The sequence below is a fragment of the Neolamprologus multifasciatus genome, chromosome 20 (assembly GCF_963576455.1).
Source record: "Neolamprologus multifasciatus chromosome 20, fNeoMul1.2, whole genome shotgun sequence".
NCBI classification, from domain to species: Eukaryota; Metazoa; Chordata; class Actinopteri; order Cichliformes; family Cichlidae; genus Neolamprologus; species Neolamprologus multifasciatus.
This window is the reverse complement of record NC_140458.1, coordinates 2143590-2158653: the sequence shown is the minus strand read 5'-3', so window position 1 is coordinate 2158653 and position 15064 is coordinate 2143590. Positions and strand designations below refer to the sequence as shown.

General features: G+C 43.9%; 1 protein-coding gene across 1 annotated transcript; it reads left to right on the top strand.

Annotated features, from left to right (window-relative positions):
• The first annotated feature begins 3579 nt into the window (after window positions 1–3579).
• On the top strand, window positions 3580–14274 carry snx21 (sorting nexin family member 21). The gene is made up of 5 exons (XM_085147246.1): window positions 3580–3871; window positions 4690–4895; window positions 5259–5400; window positions 5506–5671; window positions 8330–14274. The coding sequence occupies exons 1-5, from the start codon at window positions 3580–3582 to the stop codon at window positions 8832–8834; spliced, it is 1311 nt and encodes a 436-aa protein (XP_085003372.1). The 3' UTR covers window positions 8835–14274.
• The last annotated feature ends 790 nt before the right edge of the window (window positions 14275–15064 follow it).

The window sequence follows — 15064 nt, the reverse complement described above, 5'->3', positions numbered from 1 at the left end:
TTTTTATCAGTGCCACCATCTGTAAACCACACATCACAACAGGCCTCACTACTGTCTTTTAAAACTTCCCTTTCATTCTTGCTCTTGCCCTGACACTCACTCCACCCTGCCTGCCCACACTCTCTGTTTCAGCTCTCTTGTGGAGTTGCAGCTTAAATTATCAGCTCAAATAGCTGCTGCAGCCCTGGATAGATGCACCGTGACCCCTGTGAACAGAACGCTTCCAGTGTTGTGCCAAAAAGTGATTAAAGGTTGGTGGTAATTAATATAGAACCTGTCAGACACATCTCAAACATATCTCTCATAAATGACTTTAAGTATATTAGACATAAAAGCACACAGAAATGTGTTTTTGGTAGTCCATCGCTTTGATCTCACTAATTGTGATGACTCAGTGAGCATGTAGCCCCCTCTGCTGGTCGGACCCGAAGAGTGCATGTCCTTATATGGCAGCTGCCCGATATCCAACCCCGGGCCGCCTCCTCCTGTAGGCTGCGGCGGGTGGACAGCCCCAGGAATAAGGATACGGGCAGTCAGCTGTGTGCGTGTGCGGAGCCCACAAACCCCGACAGGATCGTGCGGCTCCCAGATCCTGACCCGTTGGGCTTCAAACTTTACTCTGGAGGAGCTGGTATGGTGTAAAAGGAGCGGAGGGAGTGCGGGTGAGTCCCGCGGAGCTCGGAGTTAATGAATCGGAGGTGGAGGAGCAGCTCGTGGAGTGTAAACAAAGTTTTCTGGGGTAGCTTGTTAGCTAGTTAGCCGTTAGCGCCACAGCCCAGTTGATGCAGTCATAAACAGGAATGTCAGCTTCAAATCAGAGGGCGGAGACTTAAACTTCTAATCCCCGGTGCTCGGATAGATTAACAGGAGCTGTGGGAGTTTTTCCGCTTCAGCTGCGGGGTGAGTTCGTCCAACCTCCGGAGAGCTAACTAATCGCATTTATCGTGTGATGCTCAGTAACTTTGAACCCCCCGACAAGCAAAATGTTAGCTGGTTTGCTAATGTCACACTGCTGTGCGTGTTAGCCTCCACCTCTACAAAATACACATTTTATTACTGGTGTCCATAACTGATACATACGTGTGTATTTAACGTTGTTTCTGGTGTTGACTACATAATAATTATCTGAGGCTTTCACGGACGTCACGTAAATTCGCTTTCCTCGTGCTTAATAGTTGTAAAGCGTATTCAAACTTGTTTATATTGTTAATAGTAATTGTTATAATTGTTTGTTTAGCATTTTTTGCGTAAAGATACAGCCTAAAAGAATAGTAAAAGTAAAACAAACAAAAAGAATGAAAGAAGTAGAAAAAGATTTGATCAAACAAAAATTAATTAAAAATAAAACTGATGGAGCCCCCCCCCCCACCCAATAAATCAATAAATAAACAAATAAATAAAAGTCCAATTTAAATACAATTAAAATGAAAAGTGAGCAGCAGAAGAACAGATGTTAATCAGGATTCACTGTTGCTGTCACTCAACCAGCTGTCAGCTGAGTTGCTGACTCTCAGCTCTACAGGTTAAAGGTGTTTGTTCTTGTTTTGGTGGTTTGGAATAATTTTAGAAGAACACCAAAACGGATAAATCCTAAAATCTTGTTAAACTCCTTTCACGAACAGCCCAGATATACATGTTACAGAACGCAGTCTTTAGCAGTGCACATGACTCAGTTTACACAGCCCATCCTTTTTATGTGACATTTTATAATCCATCGACCTTTATTCAGCCGTAACTTTGTGTTTAGCACTTTTCTTTTACAATTATTGTCTAAACCTTTTATTCTCTCTGTATGAAGATAAACACACCAAAGTAACAAACCAGTCTAATTTTCCATACGCTCTAATGCAGCCCGCTGGATGGCTTAGATAAAATGCATTACAGTTGATGTAATGCAAGCACAGGAGAATGCAAAAGAAAAAGTATTTTTAGATCTAGATAAACTATTTGAATCATACTGTTGTTCAGCTGGTACAGGGAAGGGTTTGTGGCTTTATGGATCCACTATGATCACTAATGTTTCATCACTAGAGGTCAAATTGTTTATGAGCAGAGTCCATCTGCTGGTTGTTTTGTAGGTGATGTGGCTCTTTTGACTTCATCAGACGGCGACTTCCAGCTTCTACTGAAAGTAGCATTAGAATGAGTACTTCAGAGTCTAAGGCCATGGTTCTCAGTCAGAGTGCAGTGAGTCATCAGATGTGTTGAAAATGCAGAATTGGTGAGCGAGGGATCCTGAGGAAGTTCAGCAGGCCAAAGCCTGGCTGCAGGCTGACACAGCAAATCGGTGCATTATTAATGTGTGACACGGTTTCCATTGAGAGGAGCTGCCAGCTCTGTAACTGGAGCCAGCTCAGCGGGTTTGTTTCACATGTGGATCAGTGTGTCTGCAGTCTCTTCCTGACCTGGATTCTAAAAGTGAGTGAATTTTATTTTTCCCTGTGGTGCTGATTCACAGCCCCAGACACAGAATAGTGATTTGCAAAGCAATTCAAGACTGCGTTATAGAAAAATAACACAGAAAATAGTGCTGTGTTTGTCAAATAAATGCACTTTTGGAATTTGACGGCTGGTAACTGTGCAGGGGCGGATCTAGCAAAGTTTAGCCAGGGGGGCCGATAGGGCATGAACAGGGAAAAGGGGGCACAAAGACATACTTTTCTTTCTTATTCTCATTTAAAATATCGAGCTTTTAATAAATAATTATCTGAATCTGACACCAAAGTTTTAATCTGATGTAAAATGTATAGAAGTCCATTACTGTATATAGTAACTGTTAAGTCTAATATACCCTAATAAGCTATAGTACTTTTTCCTTTGGGAACCATCTGTGCAGTCTGCAATTCTGTAGAAGAAAGATGTTGAATCTATTTAATTATTCTTGAAAAATAATTTATTTCTGTGCATTTTTCCCACTGCATCAAATTAAAGTTGATTACGTCGATTAAGCATCATGAGGTGGAGGATGGTTCCCTATTTTTAAATTTTTTGCTGGGAGTTTGCAACCCTATTAGTTTGGTTGCTTAATATTTCTGCTAAGTACTCTTTAAAATACCAGAACAGGGAGGATGGAGCAGGTTTAAGTTTATTAGATTGATCAGTTTAGCTGAACTATGAAATATTTTGTTGTATTTTTTACATACAGGTATAACAGAATAGCTTTAGTGTTGTTGTTTATTTAAACTTGAGTATAAACTTATACAAAATGCAGCAAGATATTAAAAAAACGTTTTATTGATTAAAAAAAAAACACTATCAGATTCATATCGGTATCGGACGTAAAAACGTGGTGTCGTGCATCTCTACTGCTTACTGAAATCGGTTTGTTGGCATGTGATTTGAACAGGCCTACCTAATGAAGTGGCAGGTGAGTGTGTTTCTAAGTACAGCTTCGTTATCAATGCTACATATACATTTACATGTAGATAGTTCATGCAAATGTATACAAACTACATGCAATAAAAACTTGTGCAAAACTAGAATGGAAAAACAAATGAAGCTTTAATAAGTAATAGATAAAATGACCTTGTAATCTTCTATTTTTTTAGGCTCCTCCCCCTGTGGTGGCCTGGCAACATCATGGCGTCTCGGCTGTTGGACCGCCTGAAGCGCTCGCTGTTTAAAGATGGTCAGGGGCTGGAACCTGAGCAGGAAGAAGGTGGCGGGCCGGAAGAGGAGGCGTTCAACCAGGATCGCTGGGAGGACGAGCTGGCGGAGGATGAGGAGTGTGTAACCGATCGGCTCGGAGGGATGCTGTGCTTCGACGGCACAGACGGCGGCCTGGAGGATGGAGCCGAGGGTGAAGGGTCAGGACAGGACAGCGACTCTGACTTCCTGGGAGAGTCGATGGAGGACGGTCCCAGCAGCATGGGTGAAGTGCTGTTCTCTCTTTTCACTCGATGGACCTCGAGCGAAAACATTTTAATGTCTGAATCTGATTGAAATCAGTGCAGATCAGCATTTCTGCTGAAATTCCTACATACAAGAATGACCCGAATGAGTGTTCTTCAATACGGGGCGATCGTTGGGAGTTTGTCTTGTAATCAGAAGGTTGCCAGTTCGAGCCCCGGCTTGGACAGTCTCGGTCGTTGTGTCCTTGGGCAAGACACTTCACCTGTTGCCTACTGGTGGTGGTCAGAGGGCCCAGTGGCACCAGTGTCCGGCAGCCTCGCCTCTGTCAGTGCGCCCCAGGGTGGCTGTGGCTACAATGTAGCTGCCATCACCAGTGTGTGGATGGGTGGATGACTGAATGTGTAAAGCGCTATACAAATGCAGGCCATTTACCATTTACCAATACTGTTGTTTGGTTCAAACACTTAGCAGACATTGATTAATGATCAGCAACAAAGTCAGACTGGGCGGCTGTGACAGAGTTTATTTATCAGCTATCGATACAAAGTAAAAGTTTACCCAGCGATGGAGCACACAACAACTCACAACCTAACAGCCTGCAGCTAATACATGCAGGGATGTTGTTCATAGTTGTACTAATGCTTTAGAGATGTTTTTATAGCTAAAACCAATTAACAGAAACTATAATTAATGTAATGTGTTAGCCAGCTCCATGGTTACAGCTCAGCAGTGTTGATCTCCAGCAGTTTAGCTTCAGTCCACTGAACTACGCTCGAGGAAACCAGGGCATGTTGTACTCCCTGGTCACCTGACCTGGCTTTCACCTGTCTTTTGTAGACACCAGTCCTGTGGGTATTTCCCCAGTGGGCCACTCCTCCTCTTCCTCCTCCTCCCTGCTGACTCGGCAGCTTCAGGAGAGCTGGAGGAGTTTGCGCGGACTCAGTGGAGGAAGCTCGGTGTCCTCTGTGAGATGGCAGACGGACAGCTTGTTGTTCGAGGTGACCGACGCCAGCGTGGTGCAGGACGGCTCCTCAAAATATGTGGTGAGTTGGCAAAGAGAAAAAAACTGTAACATTATAACCAAAACAGACATAAAAGCTTCCAAATCCAGGCACTCTAGATTTGAAAAGGCCTTTAATTTATTGGTCTCAGACAAACAAATACACCGACAGGTATCAGCTTGTTCCTTCTTCAGGCTGCTGAAATACGAAGATGCCTACAGAGCAATTTGAGCTTCAGGGCCAGAGAGAGCCCCTGACTCTTGTATCTTCTCTGTGTGCTGGTGCACATCCATAGATCTCTGATCAGAGTCACGTATACGTTATAGTCTCTGTCCACAGGTGATGTTTTAAATGTGCCATGGGACGCCGTGGAGCTCAAACTCTCTGCTCTCCGTTTCTCTCCAGCTGTACACGATCCATGTGATCCAGTCTGGCGCGAGCGATAAGATTCCCGCCATCATCACGCGTCGGTACTCTGACTTTCGGCGCCTCCATGCCACTCTTCGCCGTAAACACGGCGAGCACATGGAGCGTTTCTGTTTCCCACGTGAGTAAACCTCATGTACGCTGTCTTACCTTGATGCTGTGGTTGTTACAGTACAGGGAAGTAAGAACTTCATAAAACATGAACGTTTGGTTTGAAACTCCGCAGGAAGAAAACTCAGGAGGAACTTCACAGCAGAGACGATCGCTAAGCGGAGCCGGGCGTTTGAACAGTACCTGTCTCACCTGTGTTCCCTGCATGCCCTGCGGGGGGCGCTGTGTGTCCGTCAGTTCTTCTACTTAACCGACTTGGAGACTGGACAGCTGCTCATCAGGTAACTCTCAAAAACCTCTGTCTCCTCACCTTTATCCGTCAATGTCAGGAACAAAGTGAAATGATCAAAATGCTCTCAGTGCTGAAATGTTACTGTTTCTATTACGCAGATAGTGAAACAGGCTAAAAAACAAAGAAGGTATTTAATAGATTAATAAAACTTTGAGTTAAACAATTGAGTCATCACCAATTTGTGATCTTAAGCTAGCTGCAATATTTGTGCAAATTAATTATGCTGTGTGGTCAAATATTAGAGGAAATATGTCCAACATGCACTCTTTTTGATCAGTGTTGGGTGACTACTCAAAAAAGTAATATATTACACATATTACAAATAACTAGGGATGGGTATCGTTTAGGTTTTATCTGATACCAGTACCAAACCGGTACTTTTGAAACGGTGCCGGTGCTTAAAGAATGGAGAACACAAAATTGGTCCAAAAACCTCTCATGTTCAGCTGTTTTTTGTAAAAAGATAACAATGTTAGCCTTTTCTGCAGCTATGGGGCATATATGGTATCACTCTTGACTGGAAGCAGCTTAAACAATGGAAAAAACACAAACTTTGTCCAAAAACCTCTCATGTTTAACTGTTTTCCACTTTTTCTTTGGTCATTTTAGCCTTTTTGTCCAGGGTGAAGGGAGTATCTGCCATCAAACAAGAAGACAGCCGCATGTAGCTATGATGATGTTTGCTAGTTCACCTTACATGCATTAATGTAATAACGTGGTTAGCCTACTCAACGTAAATTACACACGAACAACATTAAGCTACTCACGCAGAGAAGAACGGCTGCTGCTGCATCATCATCCTCATCATTTCTGCTACACTGGCAGGGCTAGGGGCCAGGACTCTCCTCTTCGGGTTTTTGGGGGATGTTGCTAACTCCGGGTCCGATAACAGGCACCACACCCGCAGTAGATGTGCTCGGTGTGAGGTCTCGCAGCAAGCTATCAAATACGCCGCATTTCTCGGCTTTTAAAAAAAACGCTATGTGTCGCCAGGTGTTTCATCAGATTTGAGGTGTTACCTCCTTTGACAGTATCACAGTATCAGCTTAAAGCACTTGTTGCAGCTGCTGAGTTTGCATCTTTTGCTGTGAAGTACAGCCAGACTTTGACCGCTTCACCTTGGGCATTTTTAATCTGTAGCTCTGCTCTAAAAGAACGTACGTACCTGGACCCGCCTACTATCCTCGGAAACGTAAAATAATTGGCTGGAATCTAAAGTGTATCACAGCTCAGGGGAAAAAAGCACCGAAATGTGCGCTGCTTTTCTGTCTGGTTACTACCGTTTATGTCAGAACAGGTACCCATCCCTACAAATAACACTTTAATATAAAGTAATGCAGTACGTTACTTGGTTACTAAAGGGAGATGATAATTCACATTACTTTCAGTTTACTCTGTAAAACAGCCTGAAACACATTGTGTCATATTTACCATTTAACAGTATAAACCTGAGGCTACAGCCCCCCACACCAACACAAACCCCTTATGTATTTAGTTATGAACAAAAAGCCGACAACACAAAACAAAGATGAAAACCAACACGAAGAGACTTTAAAGCCGTCGTCACGGTAATTCCGGTAGAAACGAAGGCTGCAGCCTGTCCTGGGTCTGCCCCAGGACCTCCTCCCGGCCCGGAACACCTCGCCCAGGAGGTGCCCATCCTTGTCAGATGCCCGAACCACCTCAGCTGGCTCCTTTCGACTTGGAGGAGCAGCGGCTCTACTCTGAGCCCCTCCCGGATGGCTGAACTTCTCACCCTATCTCTAAGGGAGAGGCCAGCCACCCTTCGGAGGAAGCCCATTTCCATCGCTTGTATCCGTGATCTCGTTCTTTCGGTCACTACCCACAGCTTGTGACGATAGGTGATGGTAGGGACGTAGATCAACCGGTAAATTGAGAGCTTCGCTTTTACACTCAGCTCCCTCTTCACCACAACAGACCGGTACAGCGTCCAAATCACTCCAGCTGCAGCACCAATCCGTCTGTCAATCTCCGGCTCCCTTCTCCCATCACTCGTGAACAAGACCCGAGATACTTAAATTCCTCCACTTGAGGCAGGGTCTCGTCCCTGACCCGGAGTGGGCACTCTTTGAGAAACTGACCTCGCTGGTATTTGCTAATTTGAATGCCAGCAAACAACTTTGTGCTTGATTCTTGGATGGCACTTTGTCGGCTAAAAATGTTTTGCTGATTCTGCAAACTAGCTGCCGACCCCGTTCTTGCATTGACCGGTTGTTAGCATTATTAGCATGCTTGGTGGAAATGTGACAGCTGATGTTGTATTCACATCTAGACATAGATCAGCCTTTGACTGGGCTGAAGAAGTATAAACACTCACACTCGATGTTTCTTTTCTTTTCTTTGGCCCGCTCATTGTTGCAGATGGGCTCTGAGCATTAGACCAAATCACTGCGCCTAGTGCGCCATCTGGTGGAACGCCAGGCATTACAGGACAAGGTCTAATGAATGCAGTCATAATTATGATCTGATTTGGTCCAGGACCGAACAGCGCACCTCAACATCTTAGCTTGATGCTTGTTTCTAAATGTACTGTAAGAGTAATATTCGATTTTCTTGTGCATTTCTTGAGTTTATTGAGCGGTTTCCACTGTGAGTGTTTCACTGTTCAGTTTCTTGTTTCGTTGAGGGCGGGACGTTACCAGGATGCCTTGGGTCCTCTGCTCAATGCCAAGAGACTGCAGCAGAAACTGGGATGGGCAAGTTACTATGACAACCAGACTCAGGCCCCTCCTCCAACCTCCTCCCATTGGTTCTTCACCCTGGTGGGACTGTCGAGCTGTTTCCAGCAGGTGGACCAGCTGGAGGAGGCCCGAGATCACTGTGACCACGCCCTGCGTGTTCTCACCCCCACCGAAACTCAGACTAACACAGAGGATAAGCCCCTCCCACCTGACAATAAGCCCTTCCAACCGTCGGAGACGTCGCGTCTGGACGACGACAGGCCACACCCCCTGCTGTTGCCGCTGTTACGAGTGATGGTTCGGCTGTCGTGGCAGACGGGAAAAGACAAGCGACAGTGGGAGGAGCTTCTGCAGCATCTGGAGGAGCGGTGGGTGGGGCTAGACAATCATCCAACCATCAAAGAATTTCTGGTTAAACACAACCTGCAGGATGGCGAGGGTGAGGGCTAAAGAGCGCGCACGCCGCAATCAGTACGGTACGGGTCGAGTGTTAGAGCCACTGCAGGGGAAGCAAAGCCGAGATTTTCAAAATAAAACCTGAATGTTTTGAGTAATTTTAGTTTTATTTTTAATTTAAAAAAAGTTATTAAAGGGAAAAAAGTTTCACCTGCTTTTTAATGTTGTGATGTTTTAATGTGGGATTGGAGGCTGCCTCAAGTGGCCGTTAGAGGAACTGCAGCTGTTCGCACGAGTTTGGTTTGAGTAATAAAACCAAAAACATTGTTCCGAAAAAGAGTGATGTTAATGTAATGAAAGAGTGGGCTTCAGTAAACACAGAAGCTTGATTACAAAATGACGGAGCTGATGAGGCTGAAGGACAGTTGAGGCCTTCACCTGAAACTCGGCCAGTTCAAAATCTCAATTTTTATTCCCCCTGACAGCGGCTGTAATACTCTGAGTACTAATGGGTCAGTCAAGGGTTCGGTCGTAATTTCAAAGCCTTAAACTAGTTCAGTGGTCTTTGTAGGTCCGATGCTTCACGAGTTTTGTTCTTAACCGTGACTCCTCACAGGATTTCTAAAACAACAGCCTGTTATTCTACTTGAAGAGGAACTTCTACAATATTTAACTTGTTTTCTTTTTCAAATAAATTTATTTTGAAAACTTGATCCAGTCGAAGGAAAAAAAGTGTCCACATCACATTTTCAGAGTTACAATCAGTGAAACTGCAGAAATGTTTCGTAGAAACGTGAGGAGCACAGATTAAGAACAAAGCTCCAAGAAGGAAGCAGAGGAAGGAGAAAAGGCTGCCTCAACAAATCACAGGTCATGTTTCACTCTGTGACTCTGAGGAGGAAGTCCTTTTAAAAGTCCTCTGACTTCCTACTAAAAGGTTTACTGATGATTAACAGTGTTACATATTGCAGCATTTAAAAGGGAGCAAACGGGGCAGAATGTAGAGACTCCTTGAATCTTGATGCACGACGGGTTAAAGGCGCCTTTAAATGTTTCACAGCAGAAAACTTTGGTTGTATTTGAGCTCTGATGAAAACAAGAAGAGCGACACACGTGCAGAGAGCGTCCTGCAAAAACAAATGACAGTCAGACTTTAGTATCCATCTATAAATCGATATCGGTAAGTGGGGCGGGGCTTTCTGCTCATGGTGAGCACTCAGAGGCTCCAGGCCTCATTCACCCAGCCACACATTCATGCTTTTATTTAACACTCAGCCATCCCATAATACTCTGCTTATCCGCTCGCTGTCGTTGTGTTCGGCTGTTGATCCGACTGCCTGTAAATAACAGTAATGTGGCGCACTGAGCTGCAGTAAATGACTAGAATAGGTCTTTAGGTCATTTTAAATATATTTATATTCTTAAATGTTTTGTTTGTCATGTTTTATTTCACATGGAGCCTTTCGCGTTCCTCACACTGAGGAATTCAGCGTCAGACGCCGTCACACCTGCTAATATAAACGCCTGTTTCTCTTATTCCTGCATATAAATCAGTCACCTTCACCATATTATCAAACTGTGTCCGGTGTGGGTGAAGCTCACAGGGCTGAGCAGGTGGATCATATGGCTTAAGGCTGTTGCAGAGGCCCGGGCTTTAATCCGTCCAGAGGCCTTTCATGGTTCCCCCGTCCTTTCTCTGTTGTTGCAACACAATAAAAACTAAAAATATATAGTTATTATATATATATATAGTTTATATAATATATATACTTTAAAAAACCCTTTTTGGCTGCAGGGTTAAAAATATAAGCACCACGTTATCTGAAGGTTCTGTTAATTGATGGCTGAACTTGACAGTTGAGCTGGATCCATGATCAGTGTCTCAAGTCAATTAAAAAATATTAAAACAAGATCTGTGGCACACTAACTGTACATTATTCAGACAGTGCTGCAGGTGAGCTTCCTGCTAACTCATTTTAGTGCTTTAAAAGGTTGATTGAATGATTTTGATAACATGTAAGGGCTTTTTTATTTATTTATTTTTTTTTAGAAAGAGTGAAATTATTCAGTGCCTTTCTAGATTTTAACGAGGTTGTGATGCACCTGTGCACCAGGAATAAAGGGAATCGTGAGTGCAGGTGAAACAGGAGCTGCAGAAACTCCACAGCGCACCTGTAAAGACCTGAGCTGTGACACAGTCGCGCTCACACTGAGCCTGATCTGTGTGTCTGCGTTATTTGTGAGAGAGATTTCATCTCCCAGCTGAGGAGTAAAGCGATTTACTTGCACGTGTTTTCCTCCACCTGCAGTGGAAAATTTCAGTGGAAAGCGTTGCGTGCTGCCGGTGCGTCACATATTCAGCGGTTAAAGAGGCGTTAAATGAGAAACGCTGTTTATCTGGAGGAACACTTAGCGCCTCTCCTCCCCCCACGCAGCTCTCACAGCTTCGCCGTCATTCGAGGTAAAATCTGCGTGCTTTTTACGTGGATGCGGTTACTGTGGAGACCGGCCCGAGTGGACGGCCACACGAGACAAAAATAGATGCGAGGAGCTGGGTTTACATCAGCAGGAGAAATGTCAGACGGGACTGATGGATGGAGGAAAACAGGTGATTCATAATGAGGGACTAAGCAAAGTTGTCAGCGCCGTGATTTTGGCGCTGAAGGTTGGACACCATGCACACGTAGAGATTTATGCACTTCCTGTGTCACCTGTCATGTAGAAAAGCTGCTGATTTGTCAGATGTGAGCGCTGCAGGATCACAGTACATGTTCTGTATTATGCAGAGTTCTGCTGCACTACAGAAACCCTGCAACGCTTTCAGCTTCACTTTCTCATCTAATCTGGTCAATGTCTGTCTGTGTGCAGCACTTTATGCTTCTCATTCACACTCACCAGTCAGGACCGTCAACCCTGTGATGGGTGCATGAGCAGCTCTGGCTCCTGAGCTCCCTCTATACTGAAAGTAGAGTCAGAGGCCACTGCAGAGGAAGCGTGTATACTGGAGACTATGCACAGGCAGTTTCTCACTTCTGGGTTCAGTGACAGTTGTGTTAGCTGTGACCGTTACACAGTAGCTGTCAGCCTGCTCTGGTTTCATACAGACCACAGTAACCACAGGGCATCGAGGGGGGTCAGCGCATTCACACCCCGACTGTGAAATACTGTCAGATAGGGCTGCCACAAACTATTATTTTGATGGTCGACTAGTCACCGATTATTTTTGTGATTAGTCGATTAATCAGATCATCATCCATTAGACGTAAAACGTACAGCTTATTGCACCAGCAGCATCTGCTCTTATATAACTATCATTATCTTACAGCTTTAAGTGTTTAAGGTATGTGCTAACTAAAAATAAAGACAAGATGATAGTTTATTAAATTTTAATTAAATTTGCAGATTGTTTCGGTGAAGTTTAATAAACTCCTTGCTATCTAAAATATAACAGGACACCGGAGTAAATTCTCAGCATCTCACACTTCTGATAATCAGCTGTCTGCTTGACGTTTATTCAGCTGTGTAAAAACTATAACTTTAATCTCAGCCAAACCGATTTACTCAGGAACAAATAAAATACTAAAAAAAGCCAAAAATAACATTTTTAAGTTATCTAAGTGACTTATATATCATGTTTAACCTGAGTAGTGAAAGACGGCGGTGGGTTTGAAAACGATTTGCCGGGAGTCCGGTGTTCTCACGGCTCTAGTTAGCCTAGCCCCCAGCTAACTATCGAGCTAGTGGGTAACAGACGTCTCCGAAAACGTCGGAGCGCTTTTGAAAATATGTGGTGTCTTGATAAACTGAGCAGATATTTGAGGTTTACACAGCTACATTCTCGCCTGAAAATATGTTAAACGTTTATTTTGTGACTCAGAAAGAATAATAAGAGTAATATTAAAACTAACTAGCTGCCGCCATTGTTGACAACTGAGCTGGGCTGCGCTATGAATTCTGGGACGCTGCTTCTTCTTCTTCGGGGTTTAACGGCAGCTGGCATCCTTGTACATGCAGTGCTGCCATCTTCTGTTTCAGTCCGTTATTACACTCTTAAATCCTACTACTTATTCCTGCGTTTTTTGGAATCTTACAAAGCTTCAAACGACACGTCGACTATTAAATCAGTCGTCGACGATTTTGATAGTCGACTAATCGTGACTAGTCGACTAATCGTGGCAGCCCTACTGTCAGACGATGCTAGTGCTACAGAAGCATGTGCAGAGTGTCCTTCGGTCTCAGCGTCTCTTTGAACGTAGGGCCGCTCCTGCAACTAATGATGATCTGAGTAAAACTGAACCTAAGTGACTCATCAAAAAGCAAGAAAACACTTGGAACAGTTAAATCTGTTTTGATGTCCACACAGCTGAGCCGAGTGTTTTAGTGCATCGCTCTCTGATATTTCAGTTTGAGGAAACGAGCGGCAGTGTGTCAGAATAAAGTCCTGCAGGATGCTTCGTGGGGCTGTTGTCTGCCTCACATGTGTGCAGTTTCTCAGCACAGGAGGAGAAGAGTGGGTTGAACCAACTAATAATTCTAGTGCCGGACGTCCTTATTTTGAAGAGCTGTTCAGGGACGGCGGAGGAGTACGTGATTTTAACCCACTTCTTACTTTCAGTTTAAGCAAAAATGACTTTCTGAGAGGTTCAGCTGAGATTGTGGTTTGGGTTCAAATATGCTTCTTTGCTGCATTGAGGCTGCGCAGTGCTTTAGATGAACACCGTGTGCAGCTGCAGGTTCTGCAGGATCTGACAGCTTCAGGGCATTACACAAAGCACCAGCTGATCTCACAGCTGATTGGTTTAGACCAAAATGTGGACGTAGTTTCCCCTCTCAGCCTCTGCAGCTCTCCATGGCTGCCAGCTGTCTGTTAATAACAGATGACATTATCATTACTTTTATTTTTACATTACAAAGCCAGTCTGTGCAACAAATATGAAAGACCCGGAGTACTAGTTTCTGGAAGGTCACAGTTTGCAGTGAGAGTGTTTCTGTGTTTTGTGACACTGACATGAAAATGAAAACAATCATTTGAGCTGTTAATCGGATGAAATGTGAAAAACTGCAGTTACTCTGAATGTGTCTCCTGCTTGATGAATTTTTATTTTTACGGTGTTATTTGGGCTAAAGCTGAGCGCAGACACGTCACAGATGTTTCTAATGGTTTGAAAATGCACTTGTTGTGTCAGATGTGCAGTTTTCAGTGTCGACTGTGTGTATCCCACTTTATGCAAGTGCAGCAACACGTGGAAGAAATCAGTGTGTGGGAGGCTCAGCGTGGATCTTTTGGCATTTGCAGCAGCACTTCATCGTAGAGCTTTGTTCAAGTTTATCTTCTGGAATGTTTGTTACAAACTGCAGATCATGCCTTTGTTTTTCTTGCATCTCTGAGATGAGGGCTGTGATTCTATTCTATTCTACTTTATTATAGTAAGAAATGTGGAGATCTTGACAGTTGTATAAAATTATAATAAATATATATTTTTCTTTTACTAAATGATGTGTCTTGTTTTTATCTACATGCCCTGAAAGCAAACTGATGATGTTACCTACTGACCGAGTCTTCTACCAATCATTTCTTTAGGTGACCTAATGTAACGCGTTTCCAGAGCTTGTTGTCATATAACACATGTTTAGCTTCATCAGTTTGCTCGGGCACCCAGAAATTTTCAGCGGGGTCAGGGGTCAGGTGACAGTCAGCACTCCTTTTCCTTCTTTGGGGTTCAAGTAGCTTTTCATAGATAAGAAGGTGTTTTAGGGTCCTCATGCTGGTGGGTTAAGAATCCTCCACAAAGATGTAAACCAGCGAGAGAAAGTATCCAGGAGTGATGGACAGGACGTGAAATCTGGAGCCAAATAAACTTTTTAAACAACATTTTAACCTAAAAGGACAAGATTTCATTTGTTAAATGTTAAAGTTAGACAAGAGAATTTCCACTGTTGATAAAAGGAGTTCAAGTGGATCAGAAACACTCATTCGTGTGGAAAACGACACTGCTGCCAAATCAAAGACACTCTGGGCAACAAGAGCCTGGAAAGAAGGCTGTTACCTGAGGAGCAACAAGCGAGTGTAGGTCTGCAGGGAGGTGGTGCAGAGGGTGGAGCAAGTCTCTGAAGGATGTGGTTGATGTCCTTTACCCGTAGAAACCTTCAGTCGAGCCTCGATCTCACATCGATGAAGCCTCTGTGACGCTTCACTCAGGTCTGCACAGTCAGCAGTTTGTCCTGATAACAGGTGAGCAACAGCTGCAGGCTCTGAGTCAGGTAAATCCATTAGTTTCATAGGG

What these genes read in the sequence shown, in the direction of transcription:
- snx21 (XM_085147246.1), top strand. Translation starts at nt 3,580, where the DNA reads ATGGCGTCTCGGCTGTTGGACCGCCTGAAGCGCTCGCTGTTTAAAGAT. An exon ending in ACGGCTCCTCAAAATATGTG is followed by an intron (nt 4,896 to 5,258) that starts GTGAGTTGGCAA and finishes GTTTCTCTCCAG; the next exon opens with CTGTACACGATCCATGTGAT. An exon ending in GGAGCGTTTCTGTTTCCCAC is followed by an intron (nt 5,401 to 5,505) that starts GTGAGTAAACCT and finishes GAAACTCCGCAG; the next exon opens with GAAGAAAACTCAGGAGGAAC.